The sequence below is a fragment of the Sebastes umbrosus genome, chromosome 12 (assembly GCF_015220745.1).
Source record: "Sebastes umbrosus isolate fSebUmb1 chromosome 12, fSebUmb1.pri, whole genome shotgun sequence".
NCBI classification, from domain to species: Eukaryota; Metazoa; Chordata; class Actinopteri; order Perciformes; family Sebastidae; genus Sebastes; species Sebastes umbrosus.
Window position 1 is genome coordinate 33,706,605 of NC_051280.1, and position 20,778 is coordinate 33,727,382.

The 20,778-nt window shown below is 44.1% G+C and overlaps 2 protein-coding genes across 6 annotated transcripts in view; both read right to left on the reverse strand.

Annotated features, from left to right (window-relative positions):
- LOC119499314 overlaps window positions 1–20,778 on the reverse strand; it is an 843,332-nt gene that overhangs the window by 495,501 nt on the left and 327,053 nt on the right. The window lies entirely within an intron of this gene.
- dhx9 (DEAH (Asp-Glu-Ala-His) box helicase 9) lies at window positions 1,188–18,870 on the reverse strand. Of its 5 annotated transcripts, none has more exons than XM_037787346.1 (29): window positions 18,678–18,870; window positions 17,547–17,719; window positions 16,437–16,577; window positions 16,190–16,220; window positions 16,061–16,156; window positions 15,713–15,900; window positions 14,787–14,935; window positions 12,663–12,709; window positions 11,207–11,343; window positions 11,036–11,125; window positions 10,763–10,924; window positions 10,560–10,637; window positions 10,206–10,397; window positions 9,983–10,124; window positions 9,743–9,825; window positions 9,489–9,645; window positions 7,960–8,057; window positions 7,633–7,846; window positions 7,126–7,220; window positions 6,734–6,807; window positions 6,504–6,656; window positions 5,579–5,739; window positions 5,147–5,258; window positions 4,678–4,839; window positions 4,427–4,554; window positions 4,100–4,329; window positions 2,180–2,295; window positions 1,855–2,055; window positions 1,188–1,725 (listed from the first exon to the last, which is right to left on the reverse strand). In XM_037787346.1, the coding sequence occupies exons 2-29, from the start codon at window positions 17,655–17,657 to the stop codon at window positions 1,350–1,352; spliced, it is 3,924 nt and encodes a 1,307-aa protein (XP_037643274.1). In that variant the 5' UTR covers window positions 17,658–17,719; window positions 18,678–18,870; the 3' UTR covers window positions 1,188–1,349. The 5 variants fall into 5 exon arrangements, with proteins under 5 accessions (XP_037643274.1, XP_037643275.1, XP_037643276.1 ...); XM_037787347.1 differs by having other exon boundaries at window positions 1,188–1,441; window positions 1,499–1,725; window positions 16,061–16,220; XM_037787348.1 differs by having other exon boundaries at window positions 1,188–1,399; window positions 1,499–1,725; window positions 16,061–16,220; window positions 18,678–18,869.

Genomic DNA, 20,778 nt, shown 5'->3' on the forward strand with positions numbered 1-20,778 from the left:
AAATTAAGATATTTTTCCAGGGGTTTAGTTTTTCAAATTAAGATGTTTTTCAGGGGTTTAGTTTTTCAAATTAAGATGTTTTTCAGGGGTTTAGATTTTCAAATTAAGATGTTTTTCAGGGGTTTAGATTTTCAAATTAAGATGTTTTTCAGGGGTTTAGTTTTTCAAATTAAGATGTTTTTCCAGGGGTTTAGTTTTTCAAATTAAGATGTTTCAGGGGTTTAGATTTTCAAATTAAGATGTTTTTCCAGGGGTTTAGTTTTTCAAATTAAGATGGATGTTTTTCAGGGGCACTCAAAGTACAAGTACCTCGAATTTCTTATTAAGTACAATACTTGAGTAAATGTACTTAGTTACTTTCCACCAGTGTAGAAAACACAGCAGCTACTTGGAGTCTCAGAAACTGGACATTTATCAGCACTTTTACTTTTTGATCTTTAGTTTCCGGTCACAGCAGGCGGTGGTGCGTTCAGGTGCTGCCATGTGACCCGTTCAGTCAGTTTACTGGTTATAGATATAACTTTACTTTATGTAAAACTGGATCCTAATAGTGAGTTTACTCTCCTCCTGAACACAAGTATGTGGACATTTTTAAACCTTTTATATGAAACTCCTGATGTCCCATGCAGGTGAGAGGACAGTGAAGCCTGATGATGTGAGGACAGGTGGCGCCCCCTGCTGGTGACTTTTATTTTTATTTCCTCCTGTTGACTCACAGTGGAAACCATCAAATACAACAATATCAATCATTCATCTGTCTTATATGCACATCAACAACTGATCTTTGTGTGATTGTTTGGTTTCATATATTTATTATTAGACATTTATTTATGAACACTCATAACATTTACCTCTCTAAATATGTGAAATGAACTAATGCCTTTTATTCTCATGCTGATTTTATTTGTTTTATTTTAGAGAAGCCCTTTGACATTTAATCATATATGAGTATAATGACAATAAAGATCTTATATTCTTTTGTTCACCGGGAGTAAGGGGCTCTGGTGCTCAGACACACGACAGCTTCTGTCCACGAGGACCGACACATTCAACACACAATGAAAGCTGAATGTTGAAAAACCCCTAAATAAGAACGACACATGATAAAATGATGAAAGATTAATACAAAATAAAAATTAAAAAAATCCAGTTTTAGGGGTTTAAATGATAAATAATCATCATTCTGCTGTTTGAGAGATCAGCTGGTTTATTAGAGACTCAAACGGATCAGAACACATCTGGAAATAACACGTTGGACATCATCCTGCTCACTGACAACATTACAAACATTACAACACCAACGAAGAAGAAGAGGATGAAGAAGAGAGATCTGTGACGATGACATGATGTTAATAACCTCCTCTGTACCCTCCACCTCCTCCACCTCCACCTCCTCCTCCTCTATAACCTCCTCCACCTCCTCCTCCTCTATAACCTCCTCCTCCTCCTCCTCTGTAGCCTCCACCACCTTTATAACCTCCTCCTCCTCCATATCCACCTCCTCCTCTATAACCTCCTCCTCCTCCATATCCACCTCCTCCCCTGTACCCTCCTCCTCCTCCTCCTCGGTATCCTCCTCCGCCCCCTCCTCCATATCCGCCCCCTCCTCTGTAACCGCCGCCTCCTCGGTAGCCGCCGCCTCCGCCGCCTCCGCCGCCTCCGCCGCCTCCGCCTCCTCCTCCGTCGAAGCGTGCCATTTTTGGAGGTCGAGGACCGTCTCCCATCCTGAGCAGAGGAGGAGAATCATCGTTAGACTGAAAGCTGATGAAGACTCTGTGTGAAGAGGCCCTTTAATGCTTCCAGTGTGTGTGTTTGTGTGTGTGTGTGTGTGTGTGTGTCTGTGTGTGTGTGTACCGCTGGTTGTTGGCCATCATGTTGAGTCCCGCCGCTGACGGTTTGGAGACGAGTCTGATGATGTTCAGCAGCTGCTGGTTGGTCTGGTCCAGCTGTCGGATGTATTCCGGGTCTTTGGTGACCTCCACCACCAGAGCCTCCAGTCCGGCCCGCAGCGCCGCGATCCCGCCCGCCGCCTCGTGAGGCATCCTCAGTTTGATCCTGAACACATTATTACGTTATAGGTCACCGACAGTCAGAGGTCACGTCTCTAATGTTAAATCGGCCTGTGCAGCGCTCGGCCCGTGCAGCGCTCGGCCCGTCCAGCGCTCGTAATGATTCTCACCAGTCGTCCAGCTCCACGATGTCTCCGTCAGAGCTGATCTTCTTGCAGGCGAACAGCAGCAGCTGCAGAGGACTGACCAGAGTCATCCCTTTAGCGGAGATCGCCCGGGTTCGGATCTGAGACACACAAAACACACTCCGTTATAACAACACACACGAGACCTGGAACGTTGAGCTGCTGCTTGTTTATGGTCCAGGAGATCGTTTCCCACAACGACTGAAATCTACAATAAAGAACATTTTTCACTTATGTTTTTCACATAATTTACTAATTATTTTCGGATATTTTTCAGACATTTTTTACTAATATTTTTTCAAATTTTACAAATAATTCTCTGATATTTTTCACTTATATTTTTTATATTTTAAGAATAATTCTCAGATTTTTTCCAGCCATTTTTCACTTACGTTTTCACATATTATATGAATAATCTTCAGATATTCTTCTCTGGTGATCCTCTTTTTAAAAATATCAAACCATCACAACCCAATTCACAAAAGTCTGGATATCAAATTTGTGCATAAATGAATGTTCCTGATTGGTCTGTCAATGTTAACGTGATAATAACGTATGGCGTTGTTAGGTTGCTGATACACCGCCCCGTTAATGCAGGTGTGTGTGATCCCTTTGTGGAAATAGAAAATGTAGTTATTGAAAGGCTAATCGCCAACAAACACGGATTGAAGCAGAATATTTCATTAGATTAATACAAGGGCTGTCAAAGTTCACTTTATAATAACACGTTAACACAAATTAGTTTTAACCCCACTTACTTCTTTAATGCATTAACACAACTTGTGATCTGACACTATAAAACCTGATGGATCCATCGGTACCAACCAGGGCAGACTAGCTGGTCCTGAAGGAGGTTAAATAACGCTACAAACTTAAGACAAATTTTGGCGAGGAACAACTGTCATGGCCATTTTCAAAGGGGTCTCTTGACCTCTGACCTCCAGATATGTCAATGGGTGAGAGTTTTTGTCCCAAAAAAAATCTGAAAAATGTCAAAATTTTTTTTAAAAAAGTCCAAAAAAGCCATAAAAAAGTTAAAAAAGCCACGAAATGTACGAAAAAAAATGAGAATAATGTCCCAAAAAAAGTCAGAAAAATACTATCTGGTAGTGAAGGAGGTTAAATAACGCTTCAAACTTACGCTAAATGTTGTCGAGGAAAAACTGTCATGTCCACATATGTGAATGTAAATGGGTTCTATGGGTTCTACGGGTACCCACAAGTCTCCCCTTTACAGACATGCCCACTTTATGATAATCACATGCAGTTTGAGCATATTGTTTTATGCTAAATGCAGTACCTGTGAGGCTTTCTGCACAATATCTGTCATTGTTTTGTGTTGTTAACTGATTTATATTTTTTATATTTATTTATTATTTATTTATTGCATTTTTTTTTACATTTATTTCAGTTTTTTATTTTCCATTTTTATTTTTTATTTTATATTTACACTTTTCAATGTATTTATCTATCTTTTATTTTTCATTTTCATTTTTAATATTTATTATTTATCCATTCATTTTTCCTTTAAATTTTTATTTTTCACATCTATTTATTTATTTTTTATATTTATTTATGTATTTATATATTGTATTATACATAAGTAAGTACATATACTACTTATAAATTATATATAAGTACCTGTGAGGGTTTTCTGGACAATATCTGTCATTGATTTGTGTTGTTAATTGATTTATAATAATGAATATAAACATACATTTGCATAAAGCAGCATATTTGTCCACTCCCATGTTGATAAAAGGATTAAATACTTGACTAATCTCCCTTAAGGTTCATTTAGAACAGACAAAACATGTACCATTAACTATTTTAACTGATTGACAGCCCTAATATATTTTATTATTGATGAAGTGTTCCAATAGCAGCGTCTTCAGTAAAGGTTACCTTCTCACTGAAGACGAAGAAGGGGGAGGGGTAGGTCATGTCGTGGCTGCTGAAGGGGCAGTTGACGGAGGATTTGTGGATGAGGGCGTTGCGCCCCTCGGTGGTCAGGATCTTCCTCTTCTCCTTGTGGTAGCAGACGTTGGGGTACGAGCCGAAGGTCAACAGAGACACCACCACGTCCAGGTTGTTGTCCGGTCCCACCGTGTTGAACATCTGAGTCATGAGACACTCTGACGGGGACACGCAGGAGGACAGAGGACAGAGGTCATGATGCTGTTTACTGAACCTTTCTCTAGTAAAGGCTCCTTCTGTGGTGCGTTCAGGTACCTTCAGGGAATCCAGAGTTGACCAGGATGTCCTTCAGCTGGACTTTGGCCTCCCAGGTCATCCTCAGCGTCGACATGTTGAGACGTTTGTGTTCACAGAAACGAGTTTCTGCGTCCTCTCCGTTGATCCTGATCAGGAACAACACGGGGTTAATGAATATATATGGATATATATGTATATACGTGCTCATGGCGTGCACGTTGGTAGAATACTATCTTCTGATCTGAAGCTGTCCAAACATTGTAACCGACCTGACGTCGTCCCAGGCTTGGAAGACGGACAGCAGAGCCACGTGGTCGGAGAAGCGGCTGCCGGCGAAGTTCCTGTGGACGAAGCCGAGACGTTTCCCCTCGCTGACGAACGGCTCCGGGAAACATGTGGCGGCCGAGATGGTGCACATCGCATCTCCAACGCTAGAGGGAGACACGTCATCTATTACACAGGATGTCTGGAGATTCATCTGGACAGTAAAGTCAAGAAGAAGACGAAGAAGAAGAAGAAGAAGAACAAGAACAAGAACAAGAACAAGAACGAGAACGAGAAGGAGAAGGAGAAGGAGAAGGAGAAGGAGAAGGAGAAGGAGAACAAGAACAAGAACAAGAACAAGAACGAGAAGGAGAAGGAGAAGGAGAAGGAGAACAAGAATAAGAATAAGAATAAGAAGAAGAAGAAGAAGAAGAGGAAGAGGAAGAAGAAGAGGAAGAAGAAGAAGAAACTGACTGGAAGATGCAGCCCATGATCATCATCTTCCCGAGTCGTGGTTCGATGGGCAGCCGAGCCAGAATGCGTCCCAGAGGAGTCAGTTCATCGTTGGTGTCCAGAGCATCCAGCTCTGAGAGAGAGACAACAAACAGAGTTAAACTGAGTCTCTGCTGCTTTACACTCTATCATTATAGAGAAACAGCACTTCCTGTTTGGAGCCAACATCTGGAGCCAACATCTGGCCCCAGTATTGATACTTTACAGGGCTGTCAAAGTTAACGCATCAACACAACTTGTGATTTTGAGGGTGTAGCGGCTCCGTTCTGAAGCTAGAGGGAAGATCATCTGAAACTAGAGGACCTGATGGATCCGTCGGTTTCGACCACGCCAACCCTGCTGATGGGATTCATTAATGACGTAGCAGCTGTCATGTTAGTGTGAGGTTTAGACCTTTCAGAGTGTGTTCGGCCTCGATGACGGCGTCCAGCGGCGGCGGTTCGATGGCCTTGGACAGGAAGTGTCCGATGGCTCCGAGCCTCAGCAGCTTGATGCTCAGAGCGACCTCATGCAGCGGAGTCCTGAAGATCTCTGGAGTCATGTGAGTCTCCAGCCTGCAGACACACAACACACATCTGTTAGGACTCTACCAACTACACACATCTGTTAGGACTCTACCAACTACACACATCTGTTAGGACTCTACCAACAACACACATCTGTTAGGACTCTACCAACTACACACATCTGTTAGGACTCTACCAACAACACACATCTGTTAGGACTCTACCAACTACACACATCTGTTAGGACTCTACCAACTACACACATCTGTTAGGACTCTACCAACTACACACATCTGTTAGGACTCGACCAACAACACACATCTGTTAGGACTCTACCAACAACACACACCTGTTAGGACTCTACCAACAACACACATCTGTTAGGACTCGACCAACAACACACATCTGTTAGGACTCTACCAACTACACACATCTGTTAGGACTCTACCAACTACACACATCTGTTAGGACTCTACCAACAACACACATCTGTTAGGACTCTACCAACAACACACATCTGTTAGGACTCTACCAACAACACACATCTGTTAGGACTCTACCAACTACACACATCTGTTAGGACTCTACCAATAACACACATCTGTTAGGACTCTACCAACAACACACATCTGTTAGGACTCTACCAACTACACACATCTGTTAGGACTCTACCAACTACACACATCTGTTAGGACTCTACCAACAACACACATCTGTTAGGACTACCAACTACACACATCTGTTAGGACTCTACCAACTACACACATCTGTTAGGACACTGAGGATGCGTCGGGGTATTTACGGGGTCTTACCTCTCGAATCGAGCGCGGCTGCAGAGGTGGAAGCAGAACCCGGCTCGGACTCGGCCGGCGCGGCCTTTCCTCTGCTCCAGGTTGGTCTTGGAGGCCCAGACGGTGGCGTAGTTGGTCATGTTGTTGTGGGAGGTGAAGAGCTTCACCTTCTGCCTGTCAGGACAACCAACACACATCAGCACCGGTCGAGCTTCAAACCAGGACGTCAAACACGACGCTGACACACTTACTTGCACGAGTCGATGACGTAGACGACGTCGTTGATGGTGATGCTCGTCTCTGCGATGTTGGTGGACAGAATCACCTGCAGGTTAAACGCAGTGAGTCATGATATCGACGTAACACAGAGCTTAAAGGAACATATCGCTGTCTGAAATGTGTTCGGAGGTCGGGAGTAAGAACGGAACGAAGGGAGGATCACAACATGAAGAAATGAATTGAAACATGTTTATAAATATATAAAAACCAAAATGGCGACGGCTAAAAACGTTATGTTTATTACCATAAAGAAAGGAAATGAAAGGATGTGGTAACGTTCTCTCTGTCAGGGAGCTGGAGGCCGGCGGCTCTCTGAATCTCACTAACCACATTTAAAAACAAAACAAAGGTTTTTGGTCTCGACCTTCCTGATGTTGTCGGGAACCGGTTCAAACACCCTCCTCTGCTCCTCTCGGGGGATCTGTGAGTGCAGCGGCATGATCCGGTACCGGTTACTGCCTGGAAACAAATACAAACAAAACAAAGCTTCCATCACAGCTGAACATTTACTCAACTACTGGATTTACGTAGAAGTTCAACGGTACTTGTACTTTGAGTGTTTCCATGTTCTGCTACTCTCTACGTCTACTCAGAGGTAAATATCTTCTTCCACCACTGGTTTTCAGTCATTTCAATGCTTTCCATTCAAGTGTTGATATTTGATTCTATTCAAAACATCACCTCTGGTTCCAGATGTGTGCATGACTGTGACTTAAAGGGTCAGTTCGACCACATTACAGCAGATTTCTTATATGTATTTAGTCTGTTCTGGAGCTCTCGACGGTATCCAGCCCTCCAGGTGTTTCTTTGTTAAGTCTCCAGTACCTTGGCTGCAGCCAGCGGTCTGTAACGTGGTGGCGTGGTGACGTACCAAAGTGTGGGTTGGTCTCCAGGTGTCTCTGCATGGAGTAGATGAGGTTCCAGCCGGGCAGGAAGATGAGCACGGCGCCGGCCACCTGCAGCGTCTCGACGTACTTCAGCAGAGCCTCCACCAGCTCGAAGGACGTCTCCTTCTCGTTGATCTGAGCCATCGAACGCTTCGTCTCCGCCGTGTAGTCCGGCCCGCAGATCAGGTTACAGTTAGTCTGCTCAGACGGGACACAAAAACAATAACATCTCACACTTCTGTTTATGTTTTTCAGCCTCACTGAACTACACAACCTTAATTTAGATACAGTAATTGCGGCGTGATGCTTACATCATCGTCTCCTCCCTCCTCGTCTTTGTCTTTCTTCTTGCGGTCCATCGGTGGAGGGACAAAGTTGGTCATCTGGATGCAGTCTTCCAGGAAATACTCTGTTTTTAAAACAAAAAACTAATTAGAACTCTTCGGCCCTGCTGTGGTCTCGGGCTTTGTTTACCTGGACACTTAATCACGATGAAATGTCATTTCTTAGCGTTGATCTCTACTCTGTTGATTTAACCCACTTTTTTAAAAATCATGCCTTATATTGTTTCCTTAAGAAAAATTACTACAACCTAAACCATAAAAATACAAAAATAGAGATCAAAATAAATAAAAAGTATAAAATAATTAAATTAAAATTATAAATTAAAATTAAAAAAATTAAATTTAAATAAATCATAATATTAATGAAGAAATATAAATTAATTAACAAAATAAATTCTGTTGATATAACCCTTTTTTAAAATCATGCTTTATATTGTTTCCTTAAGAAAAATGAATACAACAACCTAAACCATAACAAATACAAATATAGAGATACAAATAAATAAAAAGTATAAAATAATTAAATTAAAATTATAATAAATTAAACTTTAAACATTTTACCAACCTAACCCATAACATATAAAATAATATGTACATAAAATAACAGATAGTAACTGTAAATTGAAAAACAAAGTATTCAAAAACAGGATAAAAATGGTAATAATAATAATAATAAAATAATAATAATAAAATACAAGTAAAATAATAAAATAAAAAATATAATAAATTGAAATTTAAACAATATTATTATTATTATTATTAATAATAATAATATTGAAATGTAAATACAAACAAATAAAAGAATAAATAATAAATTCTGATAATATAACCCTCTTTTTTTTAAAATCATGCTTTATATTGTTTCCTTAAGGAAAATGAATACAACATAAACCATAAGAAATAAAATAATATGTACATAAGATAATAGATAGTAACTGTACATTTCAAAACAAAGTATTCAAAAATAAGGGAGGAGAAAAAATGATAATAATAAATTTGAAAAAAATAAATAAATAAATAAATACAAATTATAAAATAAAAAAAACTGAATTAAATAATAATAATAAATAAATAAATAAATGAATCAAATAAATTCTGTTGATATAACCCTTAAATTCAATCAAAATCATTTTGTGTCCGAGGATCTGTAAAATAAAGCTTTGTTTTCACCGTGAGATTTTAGTCTGGGAAATACCCACTGGAGCAGGAGGATCAGACTGATATATTGTCATGGCTCATCTAACTGTATTACAGACATACATGTATGGGCATCGGCGTGTAGTTCTGCTAGTCAGTAACAGTAAACACCACCAGAGAGCACTGACAGGTTTACTTTTACACAGTAAATGTCCCAAACATCACATCTAAGGGCGCTTCCACAAGCCAACATTTAGTCAGAGAGGTCAGAGAGGTCATAGAGGTCAGTGAGGTCAGAGGGGTCAGAGGGGTCAGAGGGGTCAGAGAGGTCAGTGAGGTCAGAGAGGTCAGTGAGGTACCTTGAACAGCGAAGGTGCGTCCGAACACCTCGATGATGGGGGCGTTGAAGAAGTACTCTCTGAACATGGTGGTGTCGATGGTGGCCGACATGAGGATGATGCGGACCTCCGGGTAGGCCTGGATCACGTCTCTGAGGACCACCATCAGGAAGTCCGTCTGCGCAGACACACAGACGAGTCAGACAGAGACAGGAAATGGACCGGAGGCTCCACAACCAGAACCACAGAACACATGATGTAATAAACTCACTCACATTGATGTCTCTCTCGTGGATCTCATCAACGATGACGTGGCTGATGCCTCTGATTCCTGCTTCAAGCTTCCGAAGCAAAACACCTGAAACCCACAAAACACACACACACTCATCAGCATCCTGCTGACACACAACACGGACAGAACTGATCTTATGGGAAACAATGATGTGAACCAAAACAGCTCATTAGGCTGATTGTCGATTGGGTCGTATATCGACGATTGGAGTCCGTTTACGTACCGACGGTGCAGAAGAGGACGCTGGCGTGCGGCCGAGGGAGGATGGATTCGAACCGGACGCTGTAGCCGCAGCTCTTCCCGACATCCTCTCCTCTCTCGTAGGCGACTCGCTCGGCCACCGACACGGCGCTGATCCTTCTGGGCTGCAGGGAGGAAGAGAGTAGAGAGTTACCAACCGACAGGCACACACGTACATGAAGGTGTCTTCGGATGCCGAGCGTTACCTGGGTGACCACGATGTTGCAGTCGGACGCTCTGCCGTTCTTGATGAAGCGGTCCAGGATGTACTGAGGAACCTGAGTGGTTTTACCGCAGCCCGTCGCTCCTCTGATGATCACCACGGAGTTGTTCTGCACCGTGTCCATGATCTCCTCCTCAAACTTTTTGACGGGCAGCTGGTCGCGTCCCGCCAGGACCTGAAACACACCATTTACATTTTTCTACACTTCTTCTATTGCTTGTGTTATTTTACTGAATAAAGCAGAAGCAGTAGAAGAAGAAGACGTAGTAGAAGAAGAAGAAGAAGAAGAAGCAGAAGAAGAAGCAGAAGAAGAAGAAGAAGAAGAAGAAGGACTGACCTTCTGCAGGTTGTCGTCATGTTCCAGTTGGTACATGAGCTCATTGTGCAGGTCGCCACTGATCTGCTCCGGAGTGCACTGGAGACAATAAACAAAGTATCTCAGTGTCATTAAGGTGAAGTTAAACCTGAAACTGAAACACAAACTGTAGTGACTCATTAGTGGACTACTGAACATCTGCTCATCTGCCTCTCTAGACTCACGTAGGCCAGCGGTCCCTCGTCGATGTTGCTGCTGGTCCAGGGGTTCCAGTTGATCTGCGGAGGCGACCAGGGGACGACCCCGGCTCCGCTTTGACGCTGGGACGGCTCGAACGTCGCCATCTTCCCCTGAACCAGAGACACCGGGCTGGAGGGGTCTGCGGGCTGGACGGGACCACGAGAACCAAGTTATACACTCAACATATACAATACATTAGCCCTTAGATGGATCCACACACTGATCAGTGGTCAGTTCTGGTGGCTCAGGGGACTCACCGGTGGCGGGATGCTGACTCCGAGCTCCTGGACGACACTGGCCAGCTGCTGCTGCAGCTCTGGAGACACGCTGACCTCGAACGCCTCCAGCTGGACAACAAAACACCACAGTGAGTGAAACACTCAACACCTCACAGGAAACGGGGTCACGTGAGATGTCATCCCGCTTACCGTCTCTCCTTCCTTCTTCTTGGTGACCCCCGAGAACGCCTCCAGGACCCCCAGGTGGTACAGCTGTCGGACCAGAGACAGAGCGCACGACTGAGCCGCCAGCTTCTTGTTGGAGCCGTGCTCTCGAGCCGTGATCCCTGCAGAGCACACGGAGGGCAAACTGCTGTGACCTTTGACCTTCTGATAGATATGACTCCCATCGGAACAGAAACAGATGATTGTGAGAACATTAGAGGATCCTCGGGGTGACAGGTTGGGCCTAACACCATTTGACTTTGATGATTTGTATACAGTAGTTTTATTTTACTGCTGCTGGAACTTAAAAGGTGCTTTAGAGCAACATTTTGATGAGCATTTGGTTTATATGTGGCGCTCCAGAAGTGGAAGAAGTACTCAGATCTTTTACTTCAATAAAAGTAGTAATATGCATTACAAACTTTACTTAAAGCTACAACAAGGAACTTCCATTTGGTGTTCCTGAGCACCAGACTCCCTTTAGAAAACCTCTCATTTTACTGCAGCAGAGTCTGACAGTCAGCCGTCCTGGTTCTGGTTCTCCCCGTGCCTCCCTTTGCCTCCAGCGGCATGGCGTCTGCTCCAAGCGGGCACCGGCGGAGAAACTCTGGCCGGAGATGGACCCGCTGCTGTCGGGCGCCAGAGCTCTCTGCCTCCCGCCCGCCGGAGCTACGACTGCAGGTCGAAGGCGGCAGCGAAGCCGGATCTGGGTCTGTTCGCTGCTGGAGGAGTCTGAGCTGAAGGAGTCTGAGCTGGAGGAGTCTGAGCTGAAGGAGTTACAACAGGATTTCATCTGTGCGGAATCCGACCAGATGGTCTCGTTTGCGTATGTAGGTCATATAGAGGCATCGGTATTAAATTGAGACGGTTTCATAACCAGTCTCGCTCGCACCGTCGGGGAGGTGGAGCGTGAGGACCTGAAAGATGGTGACGAGAGGTTAACGTCACGCTACCGTAAAGTGGTATCGGTGCCGTTTTGTGAGCATGAATACATGAGCACAGTATCAGACCCGATACCCGATACCCGATACTGGTATCGGTATCGGTGCATCCCTAGTAAGTACTAAAAGTAAAAGTCATCATTATGCAGAATAATCTCCATCATATTATTGTATTATAATGATTGATGCATTAATGTTTTCATCACTTTAATATTGCAGCTGGTAAAGGTGGAGCTGCTTTGAATGACTTCAGAGACTGCTGCTAGTTTAATCTCTAATAATACAGCAGCAGTTATGAGTTGATTAGTTTTAAAGTAACTGAAGTTATCAGATAAATGTAATGCAGTAAAAAGTACAATATGTACTCTGAGATGTAGATGTAGGTAAAGTAGAAGTACCTCCAGATTGTACTTCAGTACTTGAGTAAATGTACTCGTGTAATATCGGTTATTATGGAGAAGTTCATACACATTTAGGGGAAGAATATTTGTGAGTCTTACTTCTGCCGAGCTGTCTCACAAACAGCACCATCTCCGCTATGAAGCTCCTGCAGAAACAAACACAAACATCACAGCTTCACTTCCTCTGCGCTTTTCAAAATCAAAGAGAAAAGAAAAGTCTTTAAGTGAAGCACTCACCTGCCTCAGGAGCTCTCAGGAGGAAGGCCTGTATGTTTTTCTGCCAGACTTGAGATTAAAAAAACACCAATGAACAGCTGAGATTCTCCCGGCTGCTGAGCGCCCTGCGGTGACACAGTGACACCAGAAATCACAACCAGACTCCACCGAGCCCCCCCGACCTGCTGCTGCACCCATGGGACAGCTTTAGTGCACCTAAACGCTGTCGCATGTCTTCCTTCAGTGAGGTTGTGAGTTCTGGCGTCGCTTCTGTGTTCCCTGACGAGGCAGAGACTCTCTTCAGTCTCCACATAGTCAACACCTGTCCACTTCACCAGCTAAATGTTGGCCGTTTCCAACAGGACGGGCGACTAGCAGCCAAAATGTGGTAGGATTTGTCCTCGTCTGTCCGTCCATCAATAGTTTGCACCATCATCTAACTCAGAGGTCAGCAACCTTTACTATCAAAAGAGCCATTTTAGGCAAAACAAATCTGTCTGGAGCCTCAAAACATTTGATCATTATGAAGGTAACACAGTTTATAGTCGAAGTATGTAGTATATAAGTCTGATGCAGTGAGGGCCAAAGAGACAATGTACTACGGAGTATTAGGGCCACATTGAGGGAAAACACATCTGAGGATTTACACAATAAAGTCACAACTTAACGTGAACAAAAGTCGTAATATTACGAGAATAAAGTCGTAACTTTACGAGAATAAAGAAAAATAACAAGTAAAATTACTACTTTACATTATTATTACTTTATTCTCGTAATATTACGACTTTTTTTCCGTTCCGTTTTTTTGTTAAAATAAGGAATTATTAAGATGCTTCAGCATAAACGTAATATCAAGAGACCTGCGGTGGTAAAAACATGAACTAATACTGATGTGATCAGAACGTTCTGGGGTTTAACAGCTGATTTGATTTGATTGTTTAAACGTAAAGCCAAACGAGAGGTGCATTAATGAGAACATTATATTGAGCCAGGATTTAGCTGGTGTCTGGTACCGTCCGTCAGCCTGCCCTCTGCTCTGGTGTCAGTCGGGTTTAGTTAGACGTGATCAAACAGTGAGATCTCTCTGGTGTAGCCGACACACTCCGGAGGTCTCTGGGTTTACAGCAGTCCAGCAGAAAAACATACAGGAACATCCTGAGCTCACATCTCAATACCAAGGGGGGGATTTCAACTAGCAACCAACTCGTTACACACACACGCACACACACACACGCACACGCACACGCACACACGCCATGTCCTACAGAAGTCTTTACAGCTTCAGAACTGTTCTCTGTAGAACCACAGAGGCCCGGTGCTACACTAAATAAAGGCTCTGATGCTCCTGAAGAGCAGCTTTCTGTTGTTGTACTCACCATCCAATCGCCCAAATATAAAATTCTTACAAAGTTTTTGAAACCAAATCACAGCATGTCTCTTTCTCTGGTGTTCCTCAAGGTCTTGGTTTCTTAATGTGGTATTTTGGAGGGATTATTGACCATTTTTATCAATTCTCCAGTTGGTAAAAAATGGTTAAATTTAGCACCAAATCTGAGTAACAACTTATGAAACATGATAGAGCATGGGGATGACCATCATATACTTCTATCATCATGTTATAAACCCTTATACACTTTCACTATTTATTTTAATTAATTAATTCATGTTTATTTCTGATTTATGACTAGAACAACTTAACACACAGTGCTGAGCTGCATCTCAAATTATATATTATATTATATCTATGTGACATCTACTGTTGACTATTTATCTCCCCCTAAACACCCCGTGTCCCCGCGACCCCTCGAATAAAAGAGGGCAAAATGGTAAGAGGTTAATGAGTCCTGAGTCGACCTGAGGTCTGGACTACGAAGCAGGATTTGGCGTTATCGAGGTAACCATTAAAATAATAATAATAATAATAATAATAATAAGTCTGTGTGAAGATATAAAAATCTAATCTGTAACATATCAGGTGTAAAAGCCTTCCAGTGTTCTGATCCAGACCTGTTGTGGTCCGGTCCCACTTGGCTGTATTTATACTCAGCGCTGGTTTTCTCCTTCTGGAAGTACTGGTTCAGACGGGCCTTGGCGTTCTCCAGCGTCCAGTTACCATGGAGATTAGCGTTCAAGTCCACCTCCTCCGACTCCAGAGTCTGCAGGGATGAAATAGGTGTTATATATATATATATATATATATATATATATATATACGAGGGCTGAAAATAGATTCAAATATTTAATTGCGATTAATCACATGTTTTATCTGTTCTAAATGAACCTTAAAGGAGATTAGTCCAGTATTTAATCCTCTTATCAACATGGGAGTGGACAAATATGCTGCTTTATGTAAATGTATGTATATATTTATTATTGGAAATCAATTAACAACACAAAACAATGACAGATATTGTCCAGAAACCCTCACAGGTACTGCATTTAGCATAGAACAATATGCTCCAATCATAACATGGCAAACTGCAGCCCAACAGGCAACAACAGCTGTCAGTGTGTCAGTGTGCTGACTTGACTATGACTTGCCCCAAACTGCATGTGATGATCATAAAGTGGGCATGTCTGTAAAGGGGAGACTCGTGGGTACCCATAGAACCCATTTACATTCACACATCTGGAGGTCAGAGGTCAAGGGACCCCTTTGAACATGGACATGACAGTTTTTCCTCGCCAAAATCTAGCGTAAGTTTGGAGCGTTATTTAACCTCCTTCAGGACCAGCTAGTCTGACATGGTTGGTACCGATGGATTCATCAGGTTTACTAGTTTCATATTCCAGTATCTTCACTCTAGCTTTAAAACTGAGCCACTACAACCTAAAAGTCACAAGTTGCGTTAAAGAAATTAGTGGCGGTCCTATCAGATTCACTTTCAGCTGGACTTTGTCAGATGGGAAGAAATAAACAGGAAGTATCGTACCGCCTGCGCTTCCTGTTCATCTCTCTTGGCGTAGTACTCCTTCAGGTTGGCTCCTCGCTCCCACTGAGCTCCTTCGTCTCCTCCTCCTCCTCCTCCTTCTCCTCTTCCTCCTCCCCACCCAGAGTTTCCTCCTCCTGAGTAGCCGAGTCCAGTCACTCCTGGTACCGGCCCGCTGCTGCCGCACTCCTCTAAGAACAACAGGCAAACACATCATTAATACTTTAGACTTCATACACGTCTCCTGGATGAGACCACGATCGAAGGAGTGTTCAGGTCTCTCAGCCTCACTTTGGGAACTCTGACCGCCTGGCGGTATTGAGGGCGAGTGTGTGAGAGAGATGATGGTACCTTGTTCAGCTTTCACTACAAGGTGAGGTGGCAGAGGACCGCTGGAAGGGAGGCTTCCAAAGCCACCGGCTCCTCCGGCTCCTCCTCCTCCTCCTCCTCCTGGTCCTCCTGGTCCTCCTCCTCCTCCTCCATCAGGTTGGTCACCAGCTGGAACGCTCACCTGGTGACATAATAAAGCTCAATCAATGACCTCATTCACAGATTTCTAATGCAGCGTCAGGCTAGTAACTCAGATGTCTGACAAATGTTATAAATCCTTAAAATAACACCCTTCTCCGTGTTACTGAAGGTGCTCACTGTTGAACCTGTACACTCTTTCAAACATGAATAAAAGTGTACGTCATCATTTACAGGACAACATGAAAAGCGTGCTGACCCCCACAGCCGGGACCTCCGCTGCACTCATCTCCCCGGTTCGGACCAGGTAGTTGACAAAGTCTCTGGCAGCGTTGGACTGAGAGTCCTTCTTGTTGGTGGAGTTGCCCATCCCGGTGTAGTTGTAGCTTTCGACACGGACCTGAGCGGAGGAGAGTTTAGGGTTAGAGAATGGACCGGAGGTAGAAGTACACAGAGTACACGTTTAACTTAAAGGTCCCATATTATAAAAAAGTGAGATTTTCATGTTTTTGTATTATAAAGCAGGCTTAAATCCTCTCTACATACTGTGAAAGTATCGAAACACTCAATCCACAGGGAAATACACACAGCCCGTATTCACAAGCTCTGCATTTGAAACAAGCCGTTAGGATTTCTGTCCATTCGTGATGTCACGAATATACAATATTTAGATCATTGACACAATTTTAAATGTAAACATTCTAAATGTGTCCCAGTTTATTCCTGGTTGCCGTGGATGTGAATGTCATCAGCTGACAAGAAGTACAGTGCATCCGGAAAGTATTCACAGCGCTTTACTTTTTCCACATTTTGTTATGTTACAGCCTTATTCCAAAATGGATTAAATTATTTTTTCCCCTCAAAATTCTACACACAATAGCCCATAATGATTACGTGAAAAAAGTTTTTTTGAAATTTTTGCAATTTTATTAAAAATAAAAAACGAAAAAAATCACATACTTATGCACATGTTATATTTTCGTTCTTTATTTTTAATAAATTTGCAAAAATTAAAAAAAAACTTTTGTACATGTACACATGGACACATGGACCCAAGCTGTTGACTAGCAATGTTAATGCAATTCTGTTGCAATTCCGTCAAAATGCGCAAAAAAGGAGCGTTTCAGACAGAGGGTGAATACAGGTACATTCAGGTCGACCAGTATGAGGAAAATAAAGTTGTTTTTTTATTATAAGGGACCGTTTGTAACTTTTTAAGCGTATAAATGTACCGCTGACTTTAGTTGACTTAACGGCCACAGGTGTCGCTGTTAACAAGACATCTCTGAAAGTTACAAATAGTCCCTTTAAAGCATGTAAACGTGTTAGAAACAGCACCATGAGCACGATATGGGACCTTTAAACTCACCTCGCACATAAACTTCTGCCTGTTTTTGTTCCCTGCAGCTCGGATGTCGTAGCTGGGAGTCAGTTTCTTCTTTCCACACCAGGCGTACAGGAAGTTCTTGATGTCCGCCATGGCGGGCCGGGGGGGGCCGGGGGGGGCCGGGGGGGGCTTTCCTCCTCTGTAGACCCTTTAATCTGAGAAATAACAAAACCACTCTCAGTTAACTAGCAAACTTCTTCAAAGTCAATGCCACCACTGTTTGGGATGTAAACCAATGCTGCTGCTGTATGTGGTCCCCGAATAGCGCTGAGAAACAAATCACAAAAGACTCTTCTGTGATTTTATGAAAAGAGAATCTCATAACCAGACTCCTCTCATAAATCAGAACCCTGCAGAACATCCTCCTCTAACGTCCTGACTAAACATGTCTTTATGAATAAATCATATTTCCCATCGCACTGGGGATAGAAACGATGACTTTCATCAGTAAACCCTGCTGACCCGTTAAAGGTCTTAATGCCTGAAGACAGTAAAGATACTCGCTTTAATCTCTCTGGTTTTAAAAGAGTCTGGCTCAAAGTCCACAGCTCAGAGTCCACAGCTCAGAGTCCACAGCTCAGAGTCCACAGCTCAAAGTCCACAGCTCCAAGTCCACAGCTCAAAGTCCACAGCTCAAAGTCCACAGCTCCGAGTCCACAGCTCAGAGTCCACAGCTCAAAGTCCACAGCTCAAAGTCCACAACTCAAAGTCCACAGCTCTAGATGAACACACGGATGTCCTGCAGCCAGACACACGCTAGCTGTTAGCAGCTAGCTGCTAGCTGTTAGCAGCTAGCTGTTAGCTGTTAGCAGCTAGCTGCTAGCTGTTAGCAGCTAGCTGCTAGCTGTTAGCAGCTAGCTGCTAGCTGTTAGCAGCTAGCTGCTAGCTGTTAGCAGCTAGCTGCTAGCTGTTAGCAGCTAGCTGTTAGCTGTTAGCAGCTAGCTGTTAGCTGTTAGCTGTTTTTAGCCTGACTGGAACTAGCTCGCTAAGCTAACGTTAGCTTGTTTTGGTGCATTAGATGAGCTGAATCTATAATAACATAATAACATAATGATATAATAATATAACCCAGTGACGTAATGAGCAGAGAGTATTAACAGTATTGTGACTCACAGAGAGAGTTGAGCTAACGGTTCCTCCAGACACACACCGGCTCTACTGCTGAGGAACAGCCGGCCTGAGCTGCTCTCAGCCGGCTGCAGGATCCACCCAGAGCGCCCCCTGCTGGACTGGAGGATCCACTCAGAGCGCCACCTGCTGGACTGGAGGATCCACCCGGAGCGCCCCCTGCTGGACTGGAGGATCCACCCAGAGCGCCACCTGCTGGACTGGAGGATCCACTCAGAGCGTCACCTGCTGGACTGGAGGATCCACCCGGAGCGCCACCTGCTGGACTGGAGGATCCACTCGGAGCGCCACCTGCTGGACTGGAGGATCCACGCGGAGCGCCACCTGCTGGACTGGAGGATCCACCCGGAGCGCCACCTGCTGGACTGCAGGATCCACTCAGAGCGCCACCTGCTGGACTGGAGGATCCACTCAGAGCGCCACCTGCTGGACTGGAGGATCCACTCGGAGCGCCACCTGCTGGACTGGAGGATCCACCCGGAGCGCCCCCTGCTGGACTGGAGGATCCACCCAGAGCGCCACCTGCTGGACTGGAGGATCCACTCAGAGCGTCACCTGCTGGACTGGAGGATCCACCCGGAGCGCCACCTGCTGGACTGGAGGATCCACTCGGAGCGTCACCTGCTGGACTGGAGGATCCACCCGGAGCGCCACCTGCTGGACTGGAGGATCCACCCGGAGCGCCACCTGCTGGACTGCAGGATCCACTCAGAGCGCCACCTGCTGGACTGGAGGATCCACTCAGAGCGCCACCTGCTGGACTGGAGGATCCACTCGGAGCGCCACCTGCTGGACTGGAAGATCCACTCGGAGCGCCACCTGCTGGACTGGAAGATCCACTCGGAGCGCCACCTGCTGGACTGGAAGATCCACTCGGAGCGCCACCTGCTGGACTGGAAGATCCACTCGGAGCGCCACCTGCTGGACTGGAGGATCCACCCGGAGCGCCACCTGCTGGACTGCAGGATCCACCCAGAGCGCCCCCTGCTGGACTGGAGGATCCACTCAGAGCGCCACCTGCTGGACTGGAGGATCCACCCGGAGCGCCACCTGCTGGACTGGAGGATCCACTCAGAGCGCCACCTGCTGGACTGGAGGATCCACTCGGAGCGCCACCTGCTGGACTGGAAGATCCACTCGGAGCGCCACCTGCTGGACTGGAAGATCCACTCGGAGCGCCACCTGCTGGACTGGAGGAGACTGTTCATCTGGAGCTGTGAGCCAGACTCCATTTACAGTTTTTCTCGATTGTTTACACACATTTTCTGAAAGCATGCCTCATACTCTCAGAACTCTACACACAAATCAAAAAACACACACACAATGGGCAAAACCCCTCAATTCTCCTGCAAAATGAAACTTTACATTCAAAACAATGTTATTTCTTCTCAAAATGGTATTTTGTTTTCAAATGACACACACACACCATCATATGACTAGACATTTATAAGAACCAGTTGAACACTGATGTGCTCAATGTAAAACACTATGATGAATGAAAACACTTCTTCTCCATTCATCATGATGACTTAGGTATTTTTTTTGTTCAGTGTTACACTTACTACAGACAGTACATACATAAGTGTGTTGTAAAATATTTTAGAATATTGTTTTTATACTCAGAACACACAAATACATGGTAACAAATATATTTTATTTTCCCCACAAAAACTATGTACACAGTGTACATCCCAACCAACACAAAGTTGCACATACAGTGGTCTACATACAAAACAACAGAAGAATTTACTGTATACAGTTACAGTAAAAAAAACGAAAAAAACAACTATGCTGCATCCTCTCTTCTGTTTCGGTCTGGCCACAGCACCTCATCCACATCACAAGCAATGTTTTCCCTGGCCAAGCAGCGGGGGAAATATCGCTTAGCATGTCGAATCCAGCCATGAAAAGCATCAACTGATTGCTAATTGTAACACTGTGTGACAGGTGTTTGCCCATGTGATGAGTCAGTGTGCATAGTAGGGCAATTGACTTTAGAATTTTGAATGACAGTGTGTTCCTTGTGAAAACGAGATTTTCTTCATGAAAATTGTGCCAAATGCAGAGAATTGTGTGTAGTGTTTTG